Source organism: Leptonychotes weddellii, chromosome 9, assembly GCF_054177405.1.
Source record: "Leptonychotes weddellii isolate Sample4059 chromosome 9, ASM5417740v2, whole genome shotgun sequence".
NCBI classification, from domain to species: domain Eukaryota; kingdom Metazoa; phylum Chordata; class Mammalia; order Carnivora; family Phocidae; genus Leptonychotes; species Leptonychotes weddellii.
This window is the reverse complement of record NC_138377.1, coordinates 95485616-95506216: the sequence shown is the minus strand read 5'-3', so window position 1 is coordinate 95506216 and position 20601 is coordinate 95485616. Positions and strand designations below refer to the sequence as shown.

The 20601-nt window shown below is 38.7% G+C and overlaps 1 protein-coding gene and 1 long non-coding RNA gene across 9 annotated transcripts in view; one reads left to right on the top strand and one right to left on the bottom strand.

The window, feature by feature from the left end:
* The window catches only part of C9H15orf61 (chromosome 9 C15orf61 homolog), a 9095-nt gene extending 5376 nt beyond the window's left edge, over positions 1–3719 (bottom strand). The window contains exon 1 of one of the 3 annotated variants that reach the window (XM_081831299.1): positions 3350–3719. In XM_081831299.1, coding sequence (XP_081687425.1) covers positions 3350–3695 — 346 coding nt within the window. In that variant the 5' untranslated portion in view covers positions 3696–3719. The remainder of the gene's footprint in view (positions 1–3349) is intronic. The other 2 variants (XM_081831298.1, XM_031039013.2) reach the window with 2 other exon arrangements.
* Positions 3720–3826: 107 nt separating this feature from the next.
* Positions 3827–20601, top strand: part of LOC115944242 (uncharacterized) — a 176069-nt gene continuing 159294 nt past the window's right edge. For 2 of the 6 annotated variants that reach the window (XR_014148688.1, XR_014148690.1), the window contains exons 1-2: positions 3831–3951; positions 8239–8382. This is a non-coding gene — a long non-coding RNA (uncharacterized LOC115944242). Of the gene's footprint in view, positions 3952–8238; positions 8383–20601 lie in introns of all 6 variants that reach the window. The other 4 variants (XR_014148687.1, XR_014148686.1, XR_014148689.1 and 1 more) reach the window with 4 other exon arrangements.

Genomic DNA, 20601 nt, shown 5'->3' with positions numbered 1-20601 from the left:
CCCTCTTTCTAGTTAATAGGGAAATCACATGCTCAGGACTGATCCTATTGCTAGATTTTTTAATTTTTCTGCAAGAATATATTTGCTGTATTATGCTTGTTTTGCGTGTGTAAGTGCATTGGACTACTTTGTGCTTTTTCCCTGAAGCTGCATTCCAACCACTGTGATGCCAGAGATTAATCAGGAGAAGCATCACTAGCTGGCAATGAGAACAGGCAAAAATGCCCATTCAGGCTGGCACCCCTCTATTTTTAGGAATATACTGGGTCACAGTTTGTCACCATCACAGGGTTCCCTGGAACTCTCACGAAATCTTTGACAGTATATTTGCCTTCTTTGCCTTGGTACTACCCAAAAGAATCTCTAAATGCTTCAAGGGAATGTCACAAAAAAGCCACAAAAACTAGCATCATAAAGCTACTTATCAAAAAGAAAAAAAAAAAGAAAAGGGAGTATGGGTGGGGAAGTAGACAAGAAAACAGGCAGGAGTGAGGAGTAGAGGGAGAAGTTGAAATAAAAAATAAATTTAAAATACAGTATCACAACTTGAAAGCTGAAAATCAATGGAGGAAGAACAAAATAGGTTCTAGAAACAATTATTAATTTTCTAAATATACTGACAGTAAAATATATAAAATATGCCTTTTTAAAAAATAAAATATGCCTTTTAAACCAATGCTAAGGATATAAATTTAAGGAATGGCTGGTGAAACTGAAATCTTGTTTTACAGTACTTAGCAGTTTTCAGTTAAAATATTGACACGTTTTAAAAAACACACAAATCAATGGTCAATATTTTTTCAGCTAAAATGGGAGAACTGACCAAAGATTACTAGCTTATAATAACTACATTATCTCTTTTAAGAAACAGCTAGGAACCACTATCAGTGATGCTGTTTGATAGGGGATTGTGCTGTAATACAGGAGTCAGAAATTGTCTATTTCTTTTTTCCTGCAGTTTACTTAATGTAGTCAGGCTAAAATGAGATTTGCTACTTAAACAATTTAAACATAAAAAAATAATTTTCTTTATCTATAGCACATATGCTATAAAGTCTATAAAATTCCATGAGAAATTTTTTTCCCAGACTGAAACATAACATCAAAATGAACATGAATGTCAGTTCTTTGCGTAATAATTCATTTTGAGTCAGCTGAACAGTAGGTAAACCACTGTCAAATTAAGCACTTAAAAAAAATTAGAACTTCTTAGCAAGTCTCCAATTACCCATTCATTCCAATGGTAAGTTGCTTTTCTTAAATCTCAATCTACTTCCCAGCAGGATACCCAGACTGATAAACCATCAGTAAAATGTCAGCTTCCATTGAAGGGAAGGCAGAAGGGAAAGGGAACAAATGGTACAAGAAAAATCTTTATTATTTACAAAATGGAAAAATGAATTACTCTGATAATTACTAATTTAGAAGGGAATAAGAGGAATAAGATCCTAAGTACTTTTATTAATAGAATAGGTATTTGATGATCCAGAAGGGGCATCACAGAACCGGAAAGAATCTATTATCTAATTCCCTACCTTAAGACAAAAATACAAAATAAACATTACCAAACTGGTGAATACACTGCTCTTTAAAAAGTCCAGAAAAAAATTCCCTTTACCAGTAAAAGCCAATTCGTATTAAAGCATGCATGAGCAGAAACTTTTCCCTTTTTTAACTTAAAACTCTTATTCCCGTTTGGGCAGGATTTTTAGAATTTCCAAAGACCATTAAATCACTCTTCAGCCTTCTCTTCCACATAAAAAAACTACAACTGTTGTTTCTTTCCACAAAATGTGTCACTTCTTTGTGTGAGAATGTTCTGGGTATCCTACTTTTCTTTGGATTTCTTTGCATGTATATTTAAAAGAGAAGCCCCTAGTCATTAAGGTGTTCTTAAAGTTATTAAGTTTCAAATGAAAACTTTCTTTAAAAGGCATTTGGCTCATGGTTTACCTATTATCCTCCAATTATACTTTTCCTAACCTGTTACTCTTTACATTTGGGATGAATGGCTGATTCTGAAAATGCTAAAATAAACTTCTTCCTGAACCTATTCATCATTCTAGTCTTTGGAATCGAATCTTCTAAGTGAGCTTACCCTTCAACTTCAACCTCAAAATTAGAGGGTATGCTCTATGTAGTCCATCAGCCAAATGGACAAATTTTTAAAGAATTACACATTGCTAATTAATTATCTTCTCCTTGGGTGGACTGAACCCAGAACAGTCCCAGTAGACCAATGGTTCAAAAATCCCATGACTGACGTGAGTGACTATAAGCGAAAATACATAAATACCATACTTAAATTAATAAGCCATCAGATTATATAATACCAATGCAGGTGCACAGGGGTTTAGCTTTAACTCTGGTTTAAAAAAACTGGTTGGGTAACATGGTTCAGCTCCCACGTCTAGATTTTGAATTACTAAAATCTGGATCAATGTGATATTACCTATTAATAGGTTCAAAACATCTTGAGGCCTCTCGATAAAGATACAAACGATATACTTATGTCAATGTTCATGCCTCTTCCCTCATTAGCCAAAAGAAAATAAGCATCCAGCAAGAGTAAATGCTCTCCGAATTAGAATATTCCCATGAAAACACAGAAATATTAAAGAGGCAGAATATTTTGGTACCTTTTAGGCCTAGCACCTTAGGAAGCTGCTATGACCGGTGAAAACCTTTAGTGCTTTTAGTTAAACGCACTTGCTGGGATTTCATATAAAGAAAACAATGAAACTCAGAAAGTAGTTCCAGTTTTTGTAATACCGAACGCACCCAAGAAAATGATGGTCATGGGAACGAATCCTGCCATGCATTAAGACATTTCTTAACTTCAGAGCCACTTTGCAGTGGGGTCGTTTCCTTACACCCTCATTCTTACTGCCCACTGTAGGGGTCCGGGTCCTCCCAGTCAAGAGCTGCAGCAGGTGAGGATGGCATGAATGTCTCCTCCCCAGGGGTGACGCAGTGTGGTCCCTGGATATAGGTCTGGGATAAAGCCCGACTTTTCTGGGAATGACTCAGTAGCAACTACTCAGCCCCGACAAGCATGTACGGGGAGGGATTGGGGTGGGTGGGGGGAATCCAAAATACTAGGGCCAAGGCCAGTCCTAGAACGCCGCAGAGTGGGTGAGACGCGGAGGCAGGGTCTGAGAAACCCAACAGCGCGGGCCGAAGCGTGGCGAGCGCGTGCGCCCGGGCGAGCCTGCGCGGGGCTCCCCGGCGCTGTCGCGGCCTGACCTTGGGGCCGGGGTCTCGGCGTCTGAGCGACTTTTGTCAGCGTGCTTTGCAAACAGTGATCCCATTGTCAGCGGGACATGCTTCACAGGCCCGGGCCACTCACCCAGGTTGACGACCTTGAGCGCCGTGAAGAACCGATCCTGCCCGGCCAGGTCCTGCCAGGGGGCCTTGGAGCAGTGGTACTTGATGTAGGGGAAGCAGCCGGTACGCAGGACGTGGTAGTTGGCGTCCTGCACGGGCCAGTTGAAGTGCGAGAGGCCGAACTGGTCGTTGCGGACGGCGCTGTAGGGCACGCAGAAGGAGGTCCAGTGCGGCAGGCGTCGCTGCAGCAGGTGCCGCGTCAGCACCTCCGAGGCGCGGGGCTTCGGGCGGGAGGCGGCGCCCGAGGCCCAAGGCCGACACAGCAGCAGCCGGAGCGCGGCCTCGTGGGCCCTCCGCAGGGGCTCCATGGCCGGCCTCGCTCGCGTCCCCGCCCCTCGGCGGCCGTGGGGCGCGCGCCGCTGGGGGCGGGGCCGCCGGAGCGCGCGCGCGCTCGCGCCCCGGGGCGAGCAGCGGGGACGCCCAGTGGGCGCCGCGCCAGTGCGCGAGAGCGCCCCGGGGCGCAGCGGCGCGTGCGCACGAAGGTCTCGCGGTCTCCCGCGAGGGGGCCGAGGGGCGGGCGGAGGGACCGCCCGGGGTAGTCCGAGGGTCAGCCGCGCGGAGGAGGTAATTAAATCGTCACATATGACCTCATGTAGGCGTTAACAACCCTGGGGTGCCGGGGGCTGGGAGCCGGGGTGGGGATTCGGGGGGTTTATCAGTAGGGGTGTGAGGAAAATTAAGGCTTAAAATAAATAACCCCCGTAGTGAGTGGCAGAACTGACACCCAGATCTCTCCTCTAAGCCTTGGGCTCGAGTGAAATGCTTACATGGCGTTGCTGAGGAGCCACTTGAGAAGGTGCCTTTGGGGAAGCGAGTTAAAAGAGTCCACAGGTTTGCACTGGCTGGTAAAGTCGGGAAGCACTTTTATGTTTAGGTCTTCTCTGTCATGTTCACTGTTTAGGGTAAGCCCCAGATAGTTAATAAAAAAGTTTATAAATTCTAAAAACACAATAAAATTTTAAAGTTTTTAAACATGTCCCACATCCCTCCGTGCATTGCCCAGATGCGCACCTCTACCTCCCTCCTAAGCTCGGTGAATGTCAGACCAGGGGTCTTTCAGTTATAAGCCTTTATAATCCTCAGCCACCCATTATCAGTCTATTACTTTAGGAAAACCTTTTCTCAAACTTCATAGCCACTTGAGGTAATATTTTATATACACCTGCTTTCTAAAGAAGCATTTCTTCCTATTTGTCCTAAACTTGCCTTGTTTGGAGAAGCCATACATAAATAAGATGATATGTCTGGAAAGCATTATATGTAAATGAGATAATTATGTGTAAGCATCACACACCAACTAATTTTTGAAAGTCGAGGGAGGGATGTAGGATAATGTGACCAGTTTTTACATTTTTCAGTTTTTAATGACTCATTCAACAAACATTAAGTACCTGTTACCATGTGCCAAATTTTGAGGGGACTTGTAGTCCTGCACATAATTTGAACTTTACCTTATAGGATTCCCTATTAGATAAAAGTTTTTAAAAAGATTTTAGATGGAGGCATGATGTGGTTAGACTTGCAAGAGAAATGGCTGAAGGGAGGCTAAGACAGGAGTCAGGGAGGCGATTCAGTACTGTGATTTTCAAATTAAATTTTGAGAAGTATTGGAGTCTTTTTCACACAAAATCTGTCACAGAACCCCAACATACAAAGTAGATGAAAACTTGTGTTTTTTTATTAAACATAAGTTCAAAATTTTAATATTAACTTTATAGGTAAATTTTTTTAAAAAAAGAGGCTGGTGTGTTGTTGTTTTTGTTTTGTTTTGTTTTTAACAGACAAGGAATTTATCAAAAGGAAATTGGGTAGCTAAAGTAATAAATGGGAAGTTGGCAGAACCATGTTCAGAAAATGGGAAGGAACCAAGGGAGTCTGTGGGCGGCAGAGACCAACAGAAACTAGTCTGGTTAGGGTGCCATGATGGCCTCACTGCCACTGAAGTCTTGACTCTGCTCTTTTATGCTGGAAAACTTCCGAAGTTGGGGGTTATGGACAACAGTTGCAGTTAGGACAGCTACAAGCAGCCTCAGGACAGTTTCTTATTCTTCTGTTTTGACTGTACACTATCAAGAATATCCTGATCCATCCAGAAAAGTAGATACAAATTAGAATGGTCTTGATGATTTGCGTTGAAATCTTGGACATATGCTTCAAGTATAAAGATGGCAGGAGGAGATTAATTCTGAGATCTACACTCAGATGATTTAACCTCAAATTAACGTGTAGGCAGTTTGCAGTGTGTTAAATTTTGGCATTATATCCCTTAGCAGTATGAAAATCAATTTTAAAAAGTGAAATTTGAATCAAACATTTGTGGAACCTGAAGTATGTCTGAGAAACTCTAGGTTCTGTGGCATCTATAAGATACCATGACTATCTCTCTCTGTTTTCTATTCTAAGGTAGGAAATTACTTCAAAGAAAGCAGATAGATAGTGGATCACACTCAGGTATTAAGGAGTTTTTGAATGAAATATTTTCTTAACCTAAAAATACAGAGCTGGAAAACATGACTTCTAGCTATCTCTTCTGACTTTAAGATTATAACAGTGCCACCACCATAACTGAAATAAGATCATTTCTTAAAAATCCACAACTCAGATCAGTTCCAATTCTTGATGGCTGTGAAACAAAGGGGCTTAGAAATTGGCATTCAAAAGCATAAGTCAATGTTTAAAAAACATTGTGTCCAATAATTAAGAATGCCATAAACACATAAACACTTAGTTTTACACAATACATGGAGAAATGGCATACCCCTTTAGAAGGAACCCCTTAAAAATAACTATGAAGAGTGATGCTGTGTATAGCATTTAGCTTGTGTATGGATATGATGTTACTCCTAGAAAGAAGGGATTTAGCCTTATTTTTGTCTTAAAGGCACCTAGGATACTATAGGTGTTCAGAACATGCTAAAAATTAGTTCTTCTTGGGGTGCCTGGGTGGCTCAGTTGGTTAAGCATCTGCCTTCTGCTCAGGTCATAATCTCAGGGTCCTGGGATGGATCCCAGGCTCAGCCAGGAGTCTGCTTGTCTCCCTCTCCCTCTGCCCCTCCCCCCGCCCCTGCTCCTGCTCTCTCTCTCATAAATATATAAAATCTTTTAAAAAATGAGTTCTTCAAAATTGATAAATTGGAATATATTAAAATTAAGAATTTCTGTTCATTAAAAGGCACTATTAAGAGAATCGAAAAGTAATCCATAGTGTGGGAAAAGTATTTGCAATACCTATCTCTGACAACGCACTTGGTATCTAGAACAAATCATTTAAAAAAGACAGTCCAGTAGAAAGATGGACAAAATATTTGAATGGACTCTTCAGAAAGCAATATCCAGATGTCCAATAAACATGGGAAAAATTGCTTAATTTCAATAATCATCAAAAAAATGGAAATTAAAACCACAATGTAGTACCATTACACACCCACCAAAGTAGCCGAAGTAGAAAAGATGGAAAGTTCTAAATGTTGGTGAGGATATGCAGCAATTAGAACTTTTATATACTGCTGGCAACCAATTTGGAAAAAATTTTGGCAGTATATATTCAGCTGCATATGTAATGTATGTAATGTTACGATCAGCCATGTCACTCTTGGATATATATTTGTATTAGTAAGGCTGCCATAACAAAATACCACAAACTGGCTGCCTAAACAACAGAAATTTGTTGTTCACAGTTCTGGAGACTAGGAAGTCTAAGATCAGGGTGCTGGCTGATTGGATTTTTCTTGGACAGAGTTCTCTTCCTGGCTTATAGCTCCTTCTTAGTATATCCTCTCATGGCAACAGAGCTAATTCTGGTGTCTGCCTTTTTCTCTTCTGACAAGAGCACCAGCCCTATCAGATTAGGGTCCCACTCTTATGACTTCATTTAACTTTTATCACTTCTTCAGGGACCCTATCTCCAACTACTGTCACATTGGGTGTTAAGGGCTTCAATATGTGAATATTGAGGGGATGCAAACATTCAGCCGTAACAATGCCCCACAGAAATTGTGTGCACATATGCTCCAAAAGACATGTAGTAGAATATTCATAACACTATTCATATTTGTGATATTCAACCTGGAAATTACTCACATGCCTGTCAATAATAGAGTAGATAGACAAATTGTGGCATTCACTTGATGGAATACTATATAACAATGAGAAGGAATGGTCCATAATTGCACACAGCAAGCATGAATCTCATGAACATAAGGAAGAGTGAAAGAAGTCAGACCCTAAAGTACTTATAATATGATTTCATTTCCATGAGTTATAAAAACTGGCCAAAATTCATCTTTGCTGTTAGGAGGCAGGATAGTGATCACCCTTACAGGGGTGGAGATCTAGGGGAGTCAGGGACTAGGAGGATGAGGGGACATCTTGGGGATTGGATTATTCTCTTCTTTTGTTCATATATTTCTATAGTTCTTTTTAAGACTCTTTTTTTTTAAAAGATTTTATTTATTTATTTGAGAGAGAGCAAGAGAGAGGGAGAGAGAGAGAGAGCGTGAGCAGGGGGGAGGTGCAGAGGGAAAAGCAGACTCCCGGACGATTAGGGATTCCCACATGAGGCTTGATCCCAGGATGCTGGGATCATAACCTGAGCCAAAGGCAGACATTTAACTGACTGAGCTACCCAGGTGCCCCAAGACGTTTTTTCTTAGAGTAATTTTAGGCTCACAGAAAAATTAAGAGGAAGGTAAAGAGATTTCTCATATATCCTCTGCCCCACACATGCATAGCCTTCCCCATTATCAACATCCCCACCAGCGTGATAGATTCGTTATGACTGATGAACCTGTGATTGATCTGGTCCCTAGTTAAATGGCTGTAGTCAATTTGTGAAAAAAAATTTCTTTTAAGTAGGTTCCACGCCCAGCATGGAGCCCAATACAGAGCTTGAACTCATGACACTGAGATCGGGACCTGAGCTGAGATCAAGATTCAGACGCTTAATCAACTAAGCAACCCAGGTGCCCCGAAAATTCTTCTAACTGAACATGTATGGTATGTGCATTTTCTGTATGTATATTATACTTCAATTAAAAGCTTGAAAAAGAATAAATTCTACAGGTAGTATTACATATTAACACATCCTATTATCAGTGTTTATTAAGAAATACATATAGAGAACATAAATAGTGGGCATGACCCAAAGGTGACCTTGTACATATATAGAATATTTATTCTCACATTGTTTTTTAGTACCTTGCTGTGAGATTATGATTTACTCATATATTTCTAATGGTGTGATTTAAAAGAAAGTAAAGTAGACATGTAGATTTTAATTCACTGCAGTTCTCAGAGGGAGAACTATAGGCAAGATAGTGGGTGCATATGTCAGCCAGTTAGTAAAAGATAAAGGAATTATGAAAAAGGGATATAAATGTTTACATTTAGGATTTCATTGACAAGTTCCACTTTGAGGCTTAAGGACTTTTGGTTCAAGGAAAGAAGGACTATGGAGATGATGCTGCCTGATTCATATTCCAGTGTGCTTTGGAACTTAAAAACAGATACCCCCAAAGAGCCACTGACCAGGCTCTCCTAGGAACCCAAATCTCTTTAATGGCTCAGCGCCCTCTAAGCCAAGCTCAGCACCAGAGGAGGTGGCTTGAGTTACCCCTACAGCTGGATGAATGCTCATTAATTCTCCCCACTCCCATTAGTGGTGAACTTTGCTTGCTGCTCCGTTCCTGTATCCTTGTGTCTGCCCTGGCAAGGACAGTATACATTGGCTTTATGCAAAATTATCCTCATGGAGGTACTGAGTTATGGCAGAAGTCATTAGGAAAGGAAAGAACTGCTGTATACTTACCTAGATCTTGAGTCCTGTGGGAAACTGATTGATGTTCTGAAAGCCTCCAAGGAGTTGGCTGGCAGCTGGGGCTGCTGCTACAAAGAGTGGCAGGAAGCATTACCCTGGTAAAACATGTTACTGTGAACACAGAGGGTAGAGAGATCTCATCTAAACTGCATGTTGTGTCTAAACTACTCTCAAGCTCTCCCCCCACTGGAATGCAAACTTCCTAAGGCCAGGGACTTGCCTGTTTTGTTAATCTTTGTGATTCTAGCACCTAGGACAATACTTGCAATATGGTAGGTACTCAACATCTTGAAAAAATGAAAAAAAAAAAAAAAGTGAGCAAAGTGAATACAATTAGTATGTTTGAGGGATGTTAGAGAAAAATTGTAATATGTAGGGTAAGTGGTTTTAATTTAATTACAATTTTAATTTTGGTAGTTAGAGAAATTAAACTATAGAATAGATAAGAAACTTACCCAAGATCATATACTAGAATCAAGAATCAAAATTCTGACCTTCCAACTTTCTGTGAGCTTTTCATTAGGAAACATTTCTATTTCCTTCTCCTGCTGTGGATGCTAGAATCCAGTGGCACGGAGACATATTTGTGACTTTTTGAAACCAGATAGCGATTTATGCTAATAGAGAACACAATCCATTTTATGGGCATGTTCCCAATATTGCAAATCCTATCTAGTCAGTTTGGGGAAGCATTTGAAAACATGGCCAAATAAATTTACCTTGTCATATGGGTCATAGTTATGGTCCCAGCCTTGTAAAATGAGCTTTGTTTTACTAACAGATACATGCATGAAAAGCATATGACATTTTTTAACACAAATCATATCTTCGTACTGAATTCCAAAGATGTTTTGGCTTTACTGCTGATCTTCATTCGACAGTGGCTTTTAGCACTTCAGCTGAAGTCTTTATGCCCCCTCCCTAGTCTCCCTGTCAAGTAGTTAATGATCTATAAACAAATACTGAGATGCCCTAAGGGGGCTCTCCATTTAAAGGGGCCTTGAATCATTTGATAATAGAAATACAGTAGTCCACCCACTGATTTATTTATTTGTCAGTTTAGATTTTTGAAGTGATGTTCCACTGGTATTTCAGATGGGAGAAGTTTTTAATTTTCTGTGCAGTTAATATTAAATTTTAATCCAGTTTTTCCTTTCAGGAGAAAACTTTCAAAAATGTTAATTTACATTTGCAGTTTCCATTGTGTGAAATACTTTTTTATTTGTGTGTGCTTAGGTGTGTACATTTCAGTTCCATAAGCTAAAAGTGGCTGCAGAGGGTAATAATACCAGCAAAATGGTATCTACCAGTTCCTGAGTGTTTCTTCCTGATAGGTAGTTTACACCTATTTTCTCATTTAAACAACACTCCAAAGCAGGGCTTCATTTACCTCAATTTCAAGCTGAGAAAACTGAGTATCAGAAGTTAGAGAAGTTAAGATAGTTAACTGCAGTCACAGAGCAGGCAACTGGGATTTGAACCTTCATTGACGGTATGCAAAATCTCATGCTTTGAACATAGTTACAGAGTCAGGTGATGCCAGACTCAGCGTAAATGTTGCTGACACAAGTGAACATCCCTTAGATGTTGCATTATCAGGAAATAGCATTGTACCAAAATATGGCCCTTCTAGCCTAGAAGTCTATCTGCCTCAAAGGAAATTTGGGGGCCTACATGATGACTCCAAAAAAAATAAAAAGGTTTTCAAAACTAGATCACTTTGCAAAATTTGTTGTAAAACAACTATTTCTATGTATATTGAAAATACTTCTAAAATATCTTGAAAATTTAAAACCTGCCAGGATGTTTGGGCACCATCAACAAAGATCCCAACTCTAAGCCAGTTATTGGGCTCTGAAAATTGGGTTTTATTTGGGGACCATGAGTAAAGCATATATGGAAATGTGTTGAACTGTTTTTTACAACTTCTTGGTTAGTCTAAAATTTTATTCAAATTAAAAAGTTTAGTTTTAAAAACTTTGCATCTGGCCATAATTTGAATGGGTATGAGTAATACCACCACTATGCATAATAGGCACATTTAGTCCAAGCCAGCATTTCAGTGAACCACAACTTGTGGTTCAGCTTTTTTTTTTTTAATTCCTTGTTGCTATTTCTAATAAAGCAAGATGTTAAAGCTAACTACATGCTCTATTAATTATATGAAGGTGAACTTGAGTCATATTTGTTACTGAAGATGATTAATAATTACCAGCTCTGCACACGTTTCTGGTGCATTTCAGTAAATAAACAGGGTACATTGTTGGGTAGTAATTGATTAATTAGCACATTCATCCTACACAGCTCAGTGGTCTAAGGATGCTGAGTTTGAGATATTGCTCATAATTATTACAAGAAACAAATCTGTTCCATTTTTCAGTTTATTCTTCTGTATGCTAAGATTTTTTTTTCTAAATCAAATGTTTAATGGTTCAAAACCTTATAGGTTTTATTCAGATAAATCAACTCATGAAGAATTGCTAGTCATAATCTCCAGAATCTTGTTTTTGTGTGAACTAGGGTGAAAACTTCTACAAGGCTAATGTTAACATTAGATCTTGCTGTTAAACTGGATCAAATACTGTAAATATAGGGCACTTCCCCACCATGCAGGAAATGCTCATTGAGCACCTATGTGCAACAGGGGTACTGGAATCTCATTTGCTTCCCAACCACATCAAATAAGCTCAGGATTGCAAGTGTCATCAGGTTGGCACTTCGCAGCACCAAGCAAATACACTGTGTAATCTTCAGAGAAGTATAACAGCATGTATTGTTTGCTGATTTGACTACGCAGTAATTTAGGATTTTTTTCCCCCTAATTTATTGAGCCAGCATGTAGTTGAAAGAGCTTTGGATGGGGAGTCAGGAATCCTGGGTTCTGTTTTATCTGTATTCTTTCTTGAAGAAGCTGTGTGATTCTGGGCACATCACTACTCCCTTCTCTAAGCATGGATCGCTCATCTGTAAAATGACAGTGTCAACCAGGGACGATGAGGTACGTGAGGAGCCTAAGCTGCAGAGACAGACAGAGCTAGGTTTGAGTCTGGACCCTCTATTACTGGTTTTATTATTTTAGGGAAATTATTTATTTAACCTCTTTGAATTTCTGCTCTGTTTACTTTGAGTTTTTTGTAAGGATCAAGGGAGATATGAAAATAGTTTATAAACTATAAAGTACCTGTGAATATAGGGCATTGTTAATATTATTATTATTATTATTTTTAAAGATTTTATTTATTTATTCATGAGAGACAGAGAGAGAGACAGAGGCAGAGGGAGAAGCAGGCTCCCCGCGGAGCAGGGAGCCCGATGCGGGACTCGATCCAGGGACTCCAGGATCATGACCTGAGCCGAAGGCAGTCGCTTAACCAACTGAGCCACCCAGGCGCCCCTGGCATTGTTAATATTATTAATAACTGTCTTACCTTATTGACCTTAATTTGTATTTGAAGGATGCATCAGAGTGCCCATGTACTGGCCTAACAATAGGGGTTATTAACATCCTTTATGCCGTTATTAAAATCACATTGGATAAGAATTTCTGATATGTCTTCATAGTTTATTGCTAAATGAAAAATACAGTCTGCAAAACAGTATGTCTGGTATAATCCTATTAAAAATTATACATACAAAGATAAAAGACTCTATATAATAGGAACTCAATATATATTTGATAAAGAAACAAATACAATATATGTATTAATTGAGCATCTCTTACTAGTGATAGGTGTACTGTTCTAGGAGTGGGGCTATATCTTTACACTTACAATCCATTTGGTGAGACAGATAATAAAAAATAAACCTATTTTGTAATACCACTTATGGTTAAGTGCTCTAAAGAAAAATAAAGCAGAGAAGAGGATAGAGAGTAAGGATGGGTGCTACATTAGGCAGGGTCTCCCTGGTCTAGTGACAGTCAAGCAGAGACTGAATACAGTGAGTAAGTAAACCAGGCAGACTTCTGGGAGAAGAGTGTGCCAGGCAGAAGGCATGGCAAATCCAGAGGCCCTAGGTAGGAATAATAGTAGATGTCCCCCCAGATTTAACAGTAGTTCTCTTTGGGTGAAATAATTGTTGATTTTTTTAAAAAGATTTTATTTTTAAGTAATCTCATAACCCCGAGATTAGGAGTCTCATACTGTAACGACTGAGCCAGGAGGCGCCCCCCCCACCACTTTTTTAAAAGTTGATTTTTAAATTTCTTCCCTGCACATTCCTGTTTTTCAAAAGTTTTTTTTTTTTTTAAATTATTTGTTTAAGAAGCCATGTGATACTTATTTTTTTTATCATGAGCGTATGTTTCTGTAATTAGAAAAATTTAAAAACGCTACAGGTATCCTGAAAGACAAAGTCATCTTAAGAAAAATGTTTATAAGTAGTTTTCAAACCTTACATCATCTGTAAGTTTTTGTTTTCATGGTTTTGGTACCAAGAATCTAAGTTGTTAGTGAGAATAACGGAAGCAGGTGAACTTTATTTATTTTAAAGATTTATTTTAGCCGTAACAATCAATGTGGGCTTCATAAAGGGATAGATAATCATCGTATTCTCAGCATCTCGTTCTAGCTCTTGTGTGTGGATGGCAGAACACTTCCTGGGAAGCCTGACCTAACCACTTATAGACATGGCCCAGGAAACAGTGCATTTTAGGAGGTCTTTAAAATATGGGATTAAAGGTGCCAGGTGAAATTAGTTTCAGGGTTTTATGTCTCATTTATGCAGTTCATCAGGGACTACATCTGCTGTACAGCAAAATGGAGTGTGGCAAAATACATCATCCATCTCTTGCTGAGTCCAGGTACAAATTAAAGAAAAGCTCAGAGGCTGTACTCCAACTCTCCATACTATCCCTGCAAAGCAGATGTAAAAAGGAGATACGCTTTGGGCTTACAGAAACAAAAATGCACATTTGAAGCTTTGATTCTCATTTCTATCCCATCTATTTGCACCAAGATCCTCTGTAGTACAGAAGGTATACATTAAATCAGTTCGGATAAAATGCTTTCAAAATAAAATGTGTCCATTACTATAGGTGAGAAGCAATACCGGAGAGAGTGCAAGCAAAAACCCAAAGAATGAAAGACATGATCCCAGTCTAAAGGATATATTTGGCTTGCATTGTCTTTAGCCTAAATAATTCCTTCTGAGAGAAAACTGTTTGCATCTCAAGAAACTATCATAAAATTATAACATTTGTAACTATTTAAAATCACAGCCATTTTGGATAGTAAATAGGGAAACAAAAGAGGCTGTACAAAGTTAGAAAATATTATCCATGATTTCCAGTAAATGGAAGAAGAAAGCTAGAACAAGTCACCTCCTTGTGTGGTATATATGTGGTTTTGCCCTTTTGATACTTTGATGATGCTTGGCATAGAATTCTTAGAGTTGGCAAGAAGTTTAAATATCAGTTCAACTTTATTTTATATATAAAAAAATGAGGACTAGAGAGGAGAAGTTACTTGTCCATTAAGGAAAGTGCTGGAACTAAAACCCATTAAGACTTTTAAATCTGGGGCCTCTGGGTGGCTCAGTTGTTAGGCGTCTGCCTTCGGCTCAGGTCATGATCCCAGGGTCCTGGGATCGAGCCTTGCATCGGGCTCCCTGCTCCACGGGGAGCCTGCTTCTCCCTCTCTCCCTGCTTGTGTTCCTTCTCTCACTGTCTCTTTCTCTGTGTCCAATAAATAAAATCTTAAAAAAAAAAAAGACTTTTAAATCTAAAGCAAATGGTGTGTGTGTGTGTGTGTGTTCCATACCCGTTTAGAAAAACTGCAAATGCCACCTAATCGCTGTATGTCCTTCCAAATATTTGTAGGTAAACAGAAGCATTTACCCTTTCATGCATCTCTGTTTGCATGAGCAGATACAGCACTAAAGTCTTAGTCTGGTGTGAATTCTCAAATATTCAGACTAAGGGTATTAAGCTTAGAATGAAACTTGCAATCGTTACATGCCATTACTATCTGGTGACAGCTTTGGGAGCTTTGAGGAGGGAGATAGTTACGACATTTCCACTCCATGCCCCTAAGTTCATTATCACTTTTGATAGCAAAACTTATAACGAAGACCTTCATATATTTTTCTTTCCCAGACTCCCCCAAATTAAATTTTTGTTTCATTTGCTTCATTAATTGAAAACAGGTTCATTATAAAATAGAAAATACAGAAAGAAGAAAACTCTACCATTAAGAAGTAGCCACTGTTAACATTTTGGGGGCTATCTTTATAGTTAGTTGTGTGTGTGTATGTGTATGTGTGCACACGTGCACACACATATATGTACATATTTTTAAAAAGTTATAACTGGAGTCCTAGTCTTCATGCTGTTTTAAAATGTGCTTCTTGGGGGCACCTGCGTAGCTCAGTCAGTTGGGCGTCTCACTCTTCATTTTGGCTCAGGTCATGATCTCAGGGTTGTGAGGTCAAGCCCCACATCAGGCTCTGTGCTCAGTGCAGAGTCTGTCCTTCTCCGTCTGCTCCTCCCCTCCTTCACTCCCCTTTTCTCTCTTTCTCTCTCTAAAATACATAAAATCTTAGAAAGAGAAAAAAATAAAATATGCTTCTTAATAATTAAATATCATTTCATTTTCTTATATTCTCCTAATTTCATGATTTTTTTTAAAAGCTTTTTGAGGTATAATTGACCTTCAAACAGTGCACATATTTAAGGTGTATAGTTTGATAAGTTTTGACATATGTATACATCCAAGAGACCATTTTCACAATCAACATAGTGAAGCTATCCATCACCCCCAGAATTTTCCTTCTGCTCCTTTGTAATCTTCCTGTTCCTCCTCACCACCTCGCCCCCAGCTTCCCACCCCTAGGCAACCACTGATTTGCCTTTTGTCACTATAGTTTGTATTTTTATTTTTTAATTTATTTTATTTTTTTAAAAGATTTTTATTTATTTTTTGACAGAGAGAGAGAGAGACAGCGAGAGAGGGAACACAAGCAGTGGCAGCGGGAGAGGGAGAAGCAGGCTTCCAGTGTAGCAGGAAGCCCGATGTGGGGCTCGATCCCAGGACCCTGGGATCATGACCTGAGCCGAAGGCAGACGCTAAACGGCTGAGCCACCCAGGCGCCCCTATAGTTTGTATTTATAAATGGATATGTACTCTTTTTTTTTTTGGATTTTTTCATTCAGCACAAATAGATTAAGATTCATTCCTGTCTTTGATTTTATCAACAACTTGTTCCTTTTCATTGCTGAGTAGTATTCCATTGTAAGGATGTCCCATAATTTATGCATCTACATGTTGGTGGACATTTGGGTTGTTTCTAGTTTGGGGCTATTACAAATAAATTTGCTATGACGATTCATGTATAAGTCTTTGAATGGACATACACTTTTTTCTCTCTTGGGTAAATAAATGCCTAGGAGTGGAATGGCTATATCATACAGTAGTTATAGTAACCTGTGATTTTCTAAGTGGCTATATAGAGGTCTTTATATAGCTATTCCATAATTTTCTTATTTTAATTTTTTTTTGAGTGGGAGAGCACGTGTGCATGTGTGCATGCAGGGGTAGGGATGAGGGGAGGGGCAGAGGGAGAGGGAGAGAGAGAATCTTTAGCAGGCTCCATGCCCAGTGTGGAGCCTGACTCAGGGCTCAATCTCACGACCCTGAGATCATGACCTGAACCAAAATTAAGGGTCGGATGCTTAACCAACTGAGCCACCCAGGCACCCCCTGTAATTTTTAAGTAATACCTTATTGTTAAATGTTTAAACCTTTCTGATTTTTCATTGTTGTTGCAAATGAACCTAGTTTTTTGGCTTCAAAATGTGGCTATGGATATTCAACTTAAAAAGAAGATGAGTAGAAAGACATTGTAAAGGAAACCTGGAAGTCATGTGTTGTTAGATCATTTTAAATTTTTCAGTGATTGCAAAATAAGTATTTTGTGTCCTCTGCTGGGAAGCAAACAGCATGAATCTTTAAATGAACCAGAATTTGAATTTGAATTTGAAGTTATTTTACAACCAGTGGAAGTTCTGCTGTTTTGTTGTTAAGTTTATGGGACCATGATTTTATCATAACATTCCTTATGAGGAGACTGCAATAAATTTGGGTGTGGCCTTGCTTTCTGAGAGCGATAATTAGCTATCTAGTATACTTTATAACATTTTGTTAAATAAAAAAATTCTTAAAATGTATTTTACTTATTTTTCTCTCTTACATACGTGTATATGATATATATGGTAGCCACTGTAGGGGTAAAACAAAATGTTTACAGAATGGCAAAGAAATGCTTGGGAAGAAAAACCAACGTCAAACCCCACCCCCAAACCCAAAATGCTATTTTATGCATAGATGCCAAAGCTATATTTTTCTGTGCTATGTTTAGGTTCTTCTTATAACCAAACAAAAGTTGTTTCTACCAACAGATTTTTAAACAGCAGGGACATGCTTATTATTTACTGTTTTGGTATCTTTCCCTCATTTACATAAATACCCCAGCAACCAGCAGTTTAAAACTAATAAAAGCCAGGGTCCTCCATCAAGTGCAATAAAGTTTCACAACCATGAGTTAGACTCTTAGAGTGAAAAATAAACCTATATATGTGGTTATGAAGGGTTTTTTTTTTTTTTGAAAGTATAATCACATTTCAAAGTTAGAACTTCCATTTGAAGTAGCAGTGCAATAATAATACTTAAACATTTATGTAGAATGCTTCTTCTTGGAAACGCTCTCCCAACATTGGCCAGTTAATCTCTACTGCTTCCCCAAGGAGCAGGTATTACTGTCATTTTTCTAGTTAGAAAATTGAGGAAGGTATGATCAGCCCAGAAAGAGTGAGGGCTGGGGAGACAAGTTTTTGGCCCTTATTATTCTGTGACTCTTTGGGATGCAACTCCTAATAGAATGCATCCAGTTTCTGTTCCACTTTGATAAAATCATCGGTAAAACAAAGATGTACATAGTAGTTCAATCTACCTCAGGCTTATAGATACAGCCCTTACCCTCCTGAGGCTCGCCTTTTGGAAAGAATGGGATACAGAAAGGATTTGGAAGATCCACAGCACATTTCATCTGCATTTGCAATGGACTGGACCAAACTTTTTCCAGTGAGAAAAGCAGTCATATGCTTCCCCCCAGCCACAACTTCCATTCTCCCATTATCTTAGCAATTTATAGTTTTCCAGATAAGATTTACTATGATCAGTACATTTAAAGAGTTGAACAAATCTGTTATGCACATTGAAGCCAGAGGAACAGTAAAAGGAAACTAGTGAACATTTACATTTTTGGAAACATAATGTATGCTTGAGAAATTCTGAAAGATAAACATTTAAATGTTAAAATACTTATTACCTTCCCCATAGGGACAGTGTTGGGAGTTAATGAGATAACAAATGTAAAGTGCTTTGAGCTCTTTAGAAGAAAGGTGCCAGATGCATACAAATGATTATTAATTGTTAAAGCTATGGGATGGTTACTAATATATTACTTATGATAAAATATATATTTTTATACCTGAAAAATAGGATGCTTGCAATTCTTAGGATGATATAGCTGAAATAATGCTCCATCTTTATCCAAGTTATTCTCTGTCTTGTTGGAAGTCCTTTCTTAACCCTTTCCCAGTTTCTTGACTTTATACCCCTTTTCAAACAAACTACGGGGGATGACTTCCCAGCTTCCAAACTCTCCTGCACCTTCCCATTGTCAGTCCTCCACCGAAGTCTTACAGATCCAGCACCATGGGAGAATTCCACTGACACCACATTCTCTTCTCCTGATTTCTTTGATTACATAATTGTGATGCCTCATGATACTGTCAGTTGTGCAAGTTGATTTTATTAGCAGGAAGCATAAGTGAAATTGTCTCTTAAGCAACACTAGAATTTGTTATAAAAAAGTGCAAGTCTCTTGTGTGATCTGGGACAAGTGGAATCTGAACTTTCTACTTTACACAACATGCTAGAATTTGTGGTAAAAGAGCAAAGCCCCAATTTCATTTGGTCTTGAGACATACGCTGAGATACCTCCACTAAATCTTAGTGGAGGTATGTATGTAAATGGGACATTGGATGGTTGGACAGGTGCAATAAAAGCAACATAAGGTTGGGTTGTTGGACGGGTGCAATAAAATAATGTAGATAAAGCTTCTAGTACGGTATATACTTAGCCCATAAGAAGTGTTCATTAAAGGTTAATATAAGTAGGTTACAGAAGATAAGTAAGTAGATAGCCGTTTGTCATTAAATATCACCTATTTGGTTTCTTTAAAATCAATATAAAATGGGTAATATGTAAAGGGACATCCTGTTATCGACAAATATTTCATTTTCCTATTTAGAATGGTAAAAGCTCAATTTTTGTTTAGGATACTTTATACATTGTGCACATATATGTGATTTTTTTTCAAACTTACCTTAGTTTACCAGTAGCACAGTATCTTTGCTACATATATGTGCTAAAAGATAATGGACTATGCTTCTTTTCAAATGTTCTGTAATTAAAACATTTCACTAATTTAATCTGGTCCTCTGGCTTCTTCCACTTAATTACTTGAAGTGATTGTTTTATTATACCAAATTTTTTCCTTTCATTTTGAGGCTGTCGGTTTTTAGGTAGAGAACTTTACTCCCGATTGTTTTCTGAATCTGAATATACGGCCTCAATTTGGAAACAGGCATTCTGTGGTGTATGCTAATGAGAGATGCAAAGAAGGAAAGTGCATTGTTTGAGAAAACCAATCATGGTGGGTTAAAAAAAAACAAAAGGTACAGGAGAGTGAACTCATTTTACTATTGCCAGCAGCTTGAGGCTCGAGAGTGCTAATCAAAATGCACATACAAAACTTCCCTGATAGATTTAACAGTTTTGTACTGTTAAGGGGGTTCTCACCATGTGAAAGATGCACTGCTGTGCTGAACAAAACAGAGACAGTTTTCTTTTAAAGTCCAGAGCAGATGAGAGCCATAAGGAGACAGAGGGTTTCATTTACTCTCAGGACACGATTGTGCCAATGAACTAATGAGTCTCTTGGACCTTATGTTGCTCTGGCTTCAATTGAGGCGAGACTCTAATGGGCATGTAGTACTTCCTATCCGTCAAGTGTCTGGACAATGGGCCCCTCATATGGATTAGAATGATCTGGCAAGAAAAAGAGGTCATCGTTGTACCTAGCACAGGCAGGAAACCTGGCTAATTAATGTATTTCCAACTATAGCAAAACAAAAGCTGACACACACAAAGATGTTGACTTTATTGCAGGAACTCTTAGCTTGTGGCTGAGGCACTGTTAAAAATTATTGAAATTCCATACATAAAACCATACTCCTAGTTTCCCCAACACATTCAAATATTTTTAAAGATACAAAGGTTATTCTTTAAAACAACTATGTGATTTTGGTGTTGTGACTTGCATATTTCACCCTTCT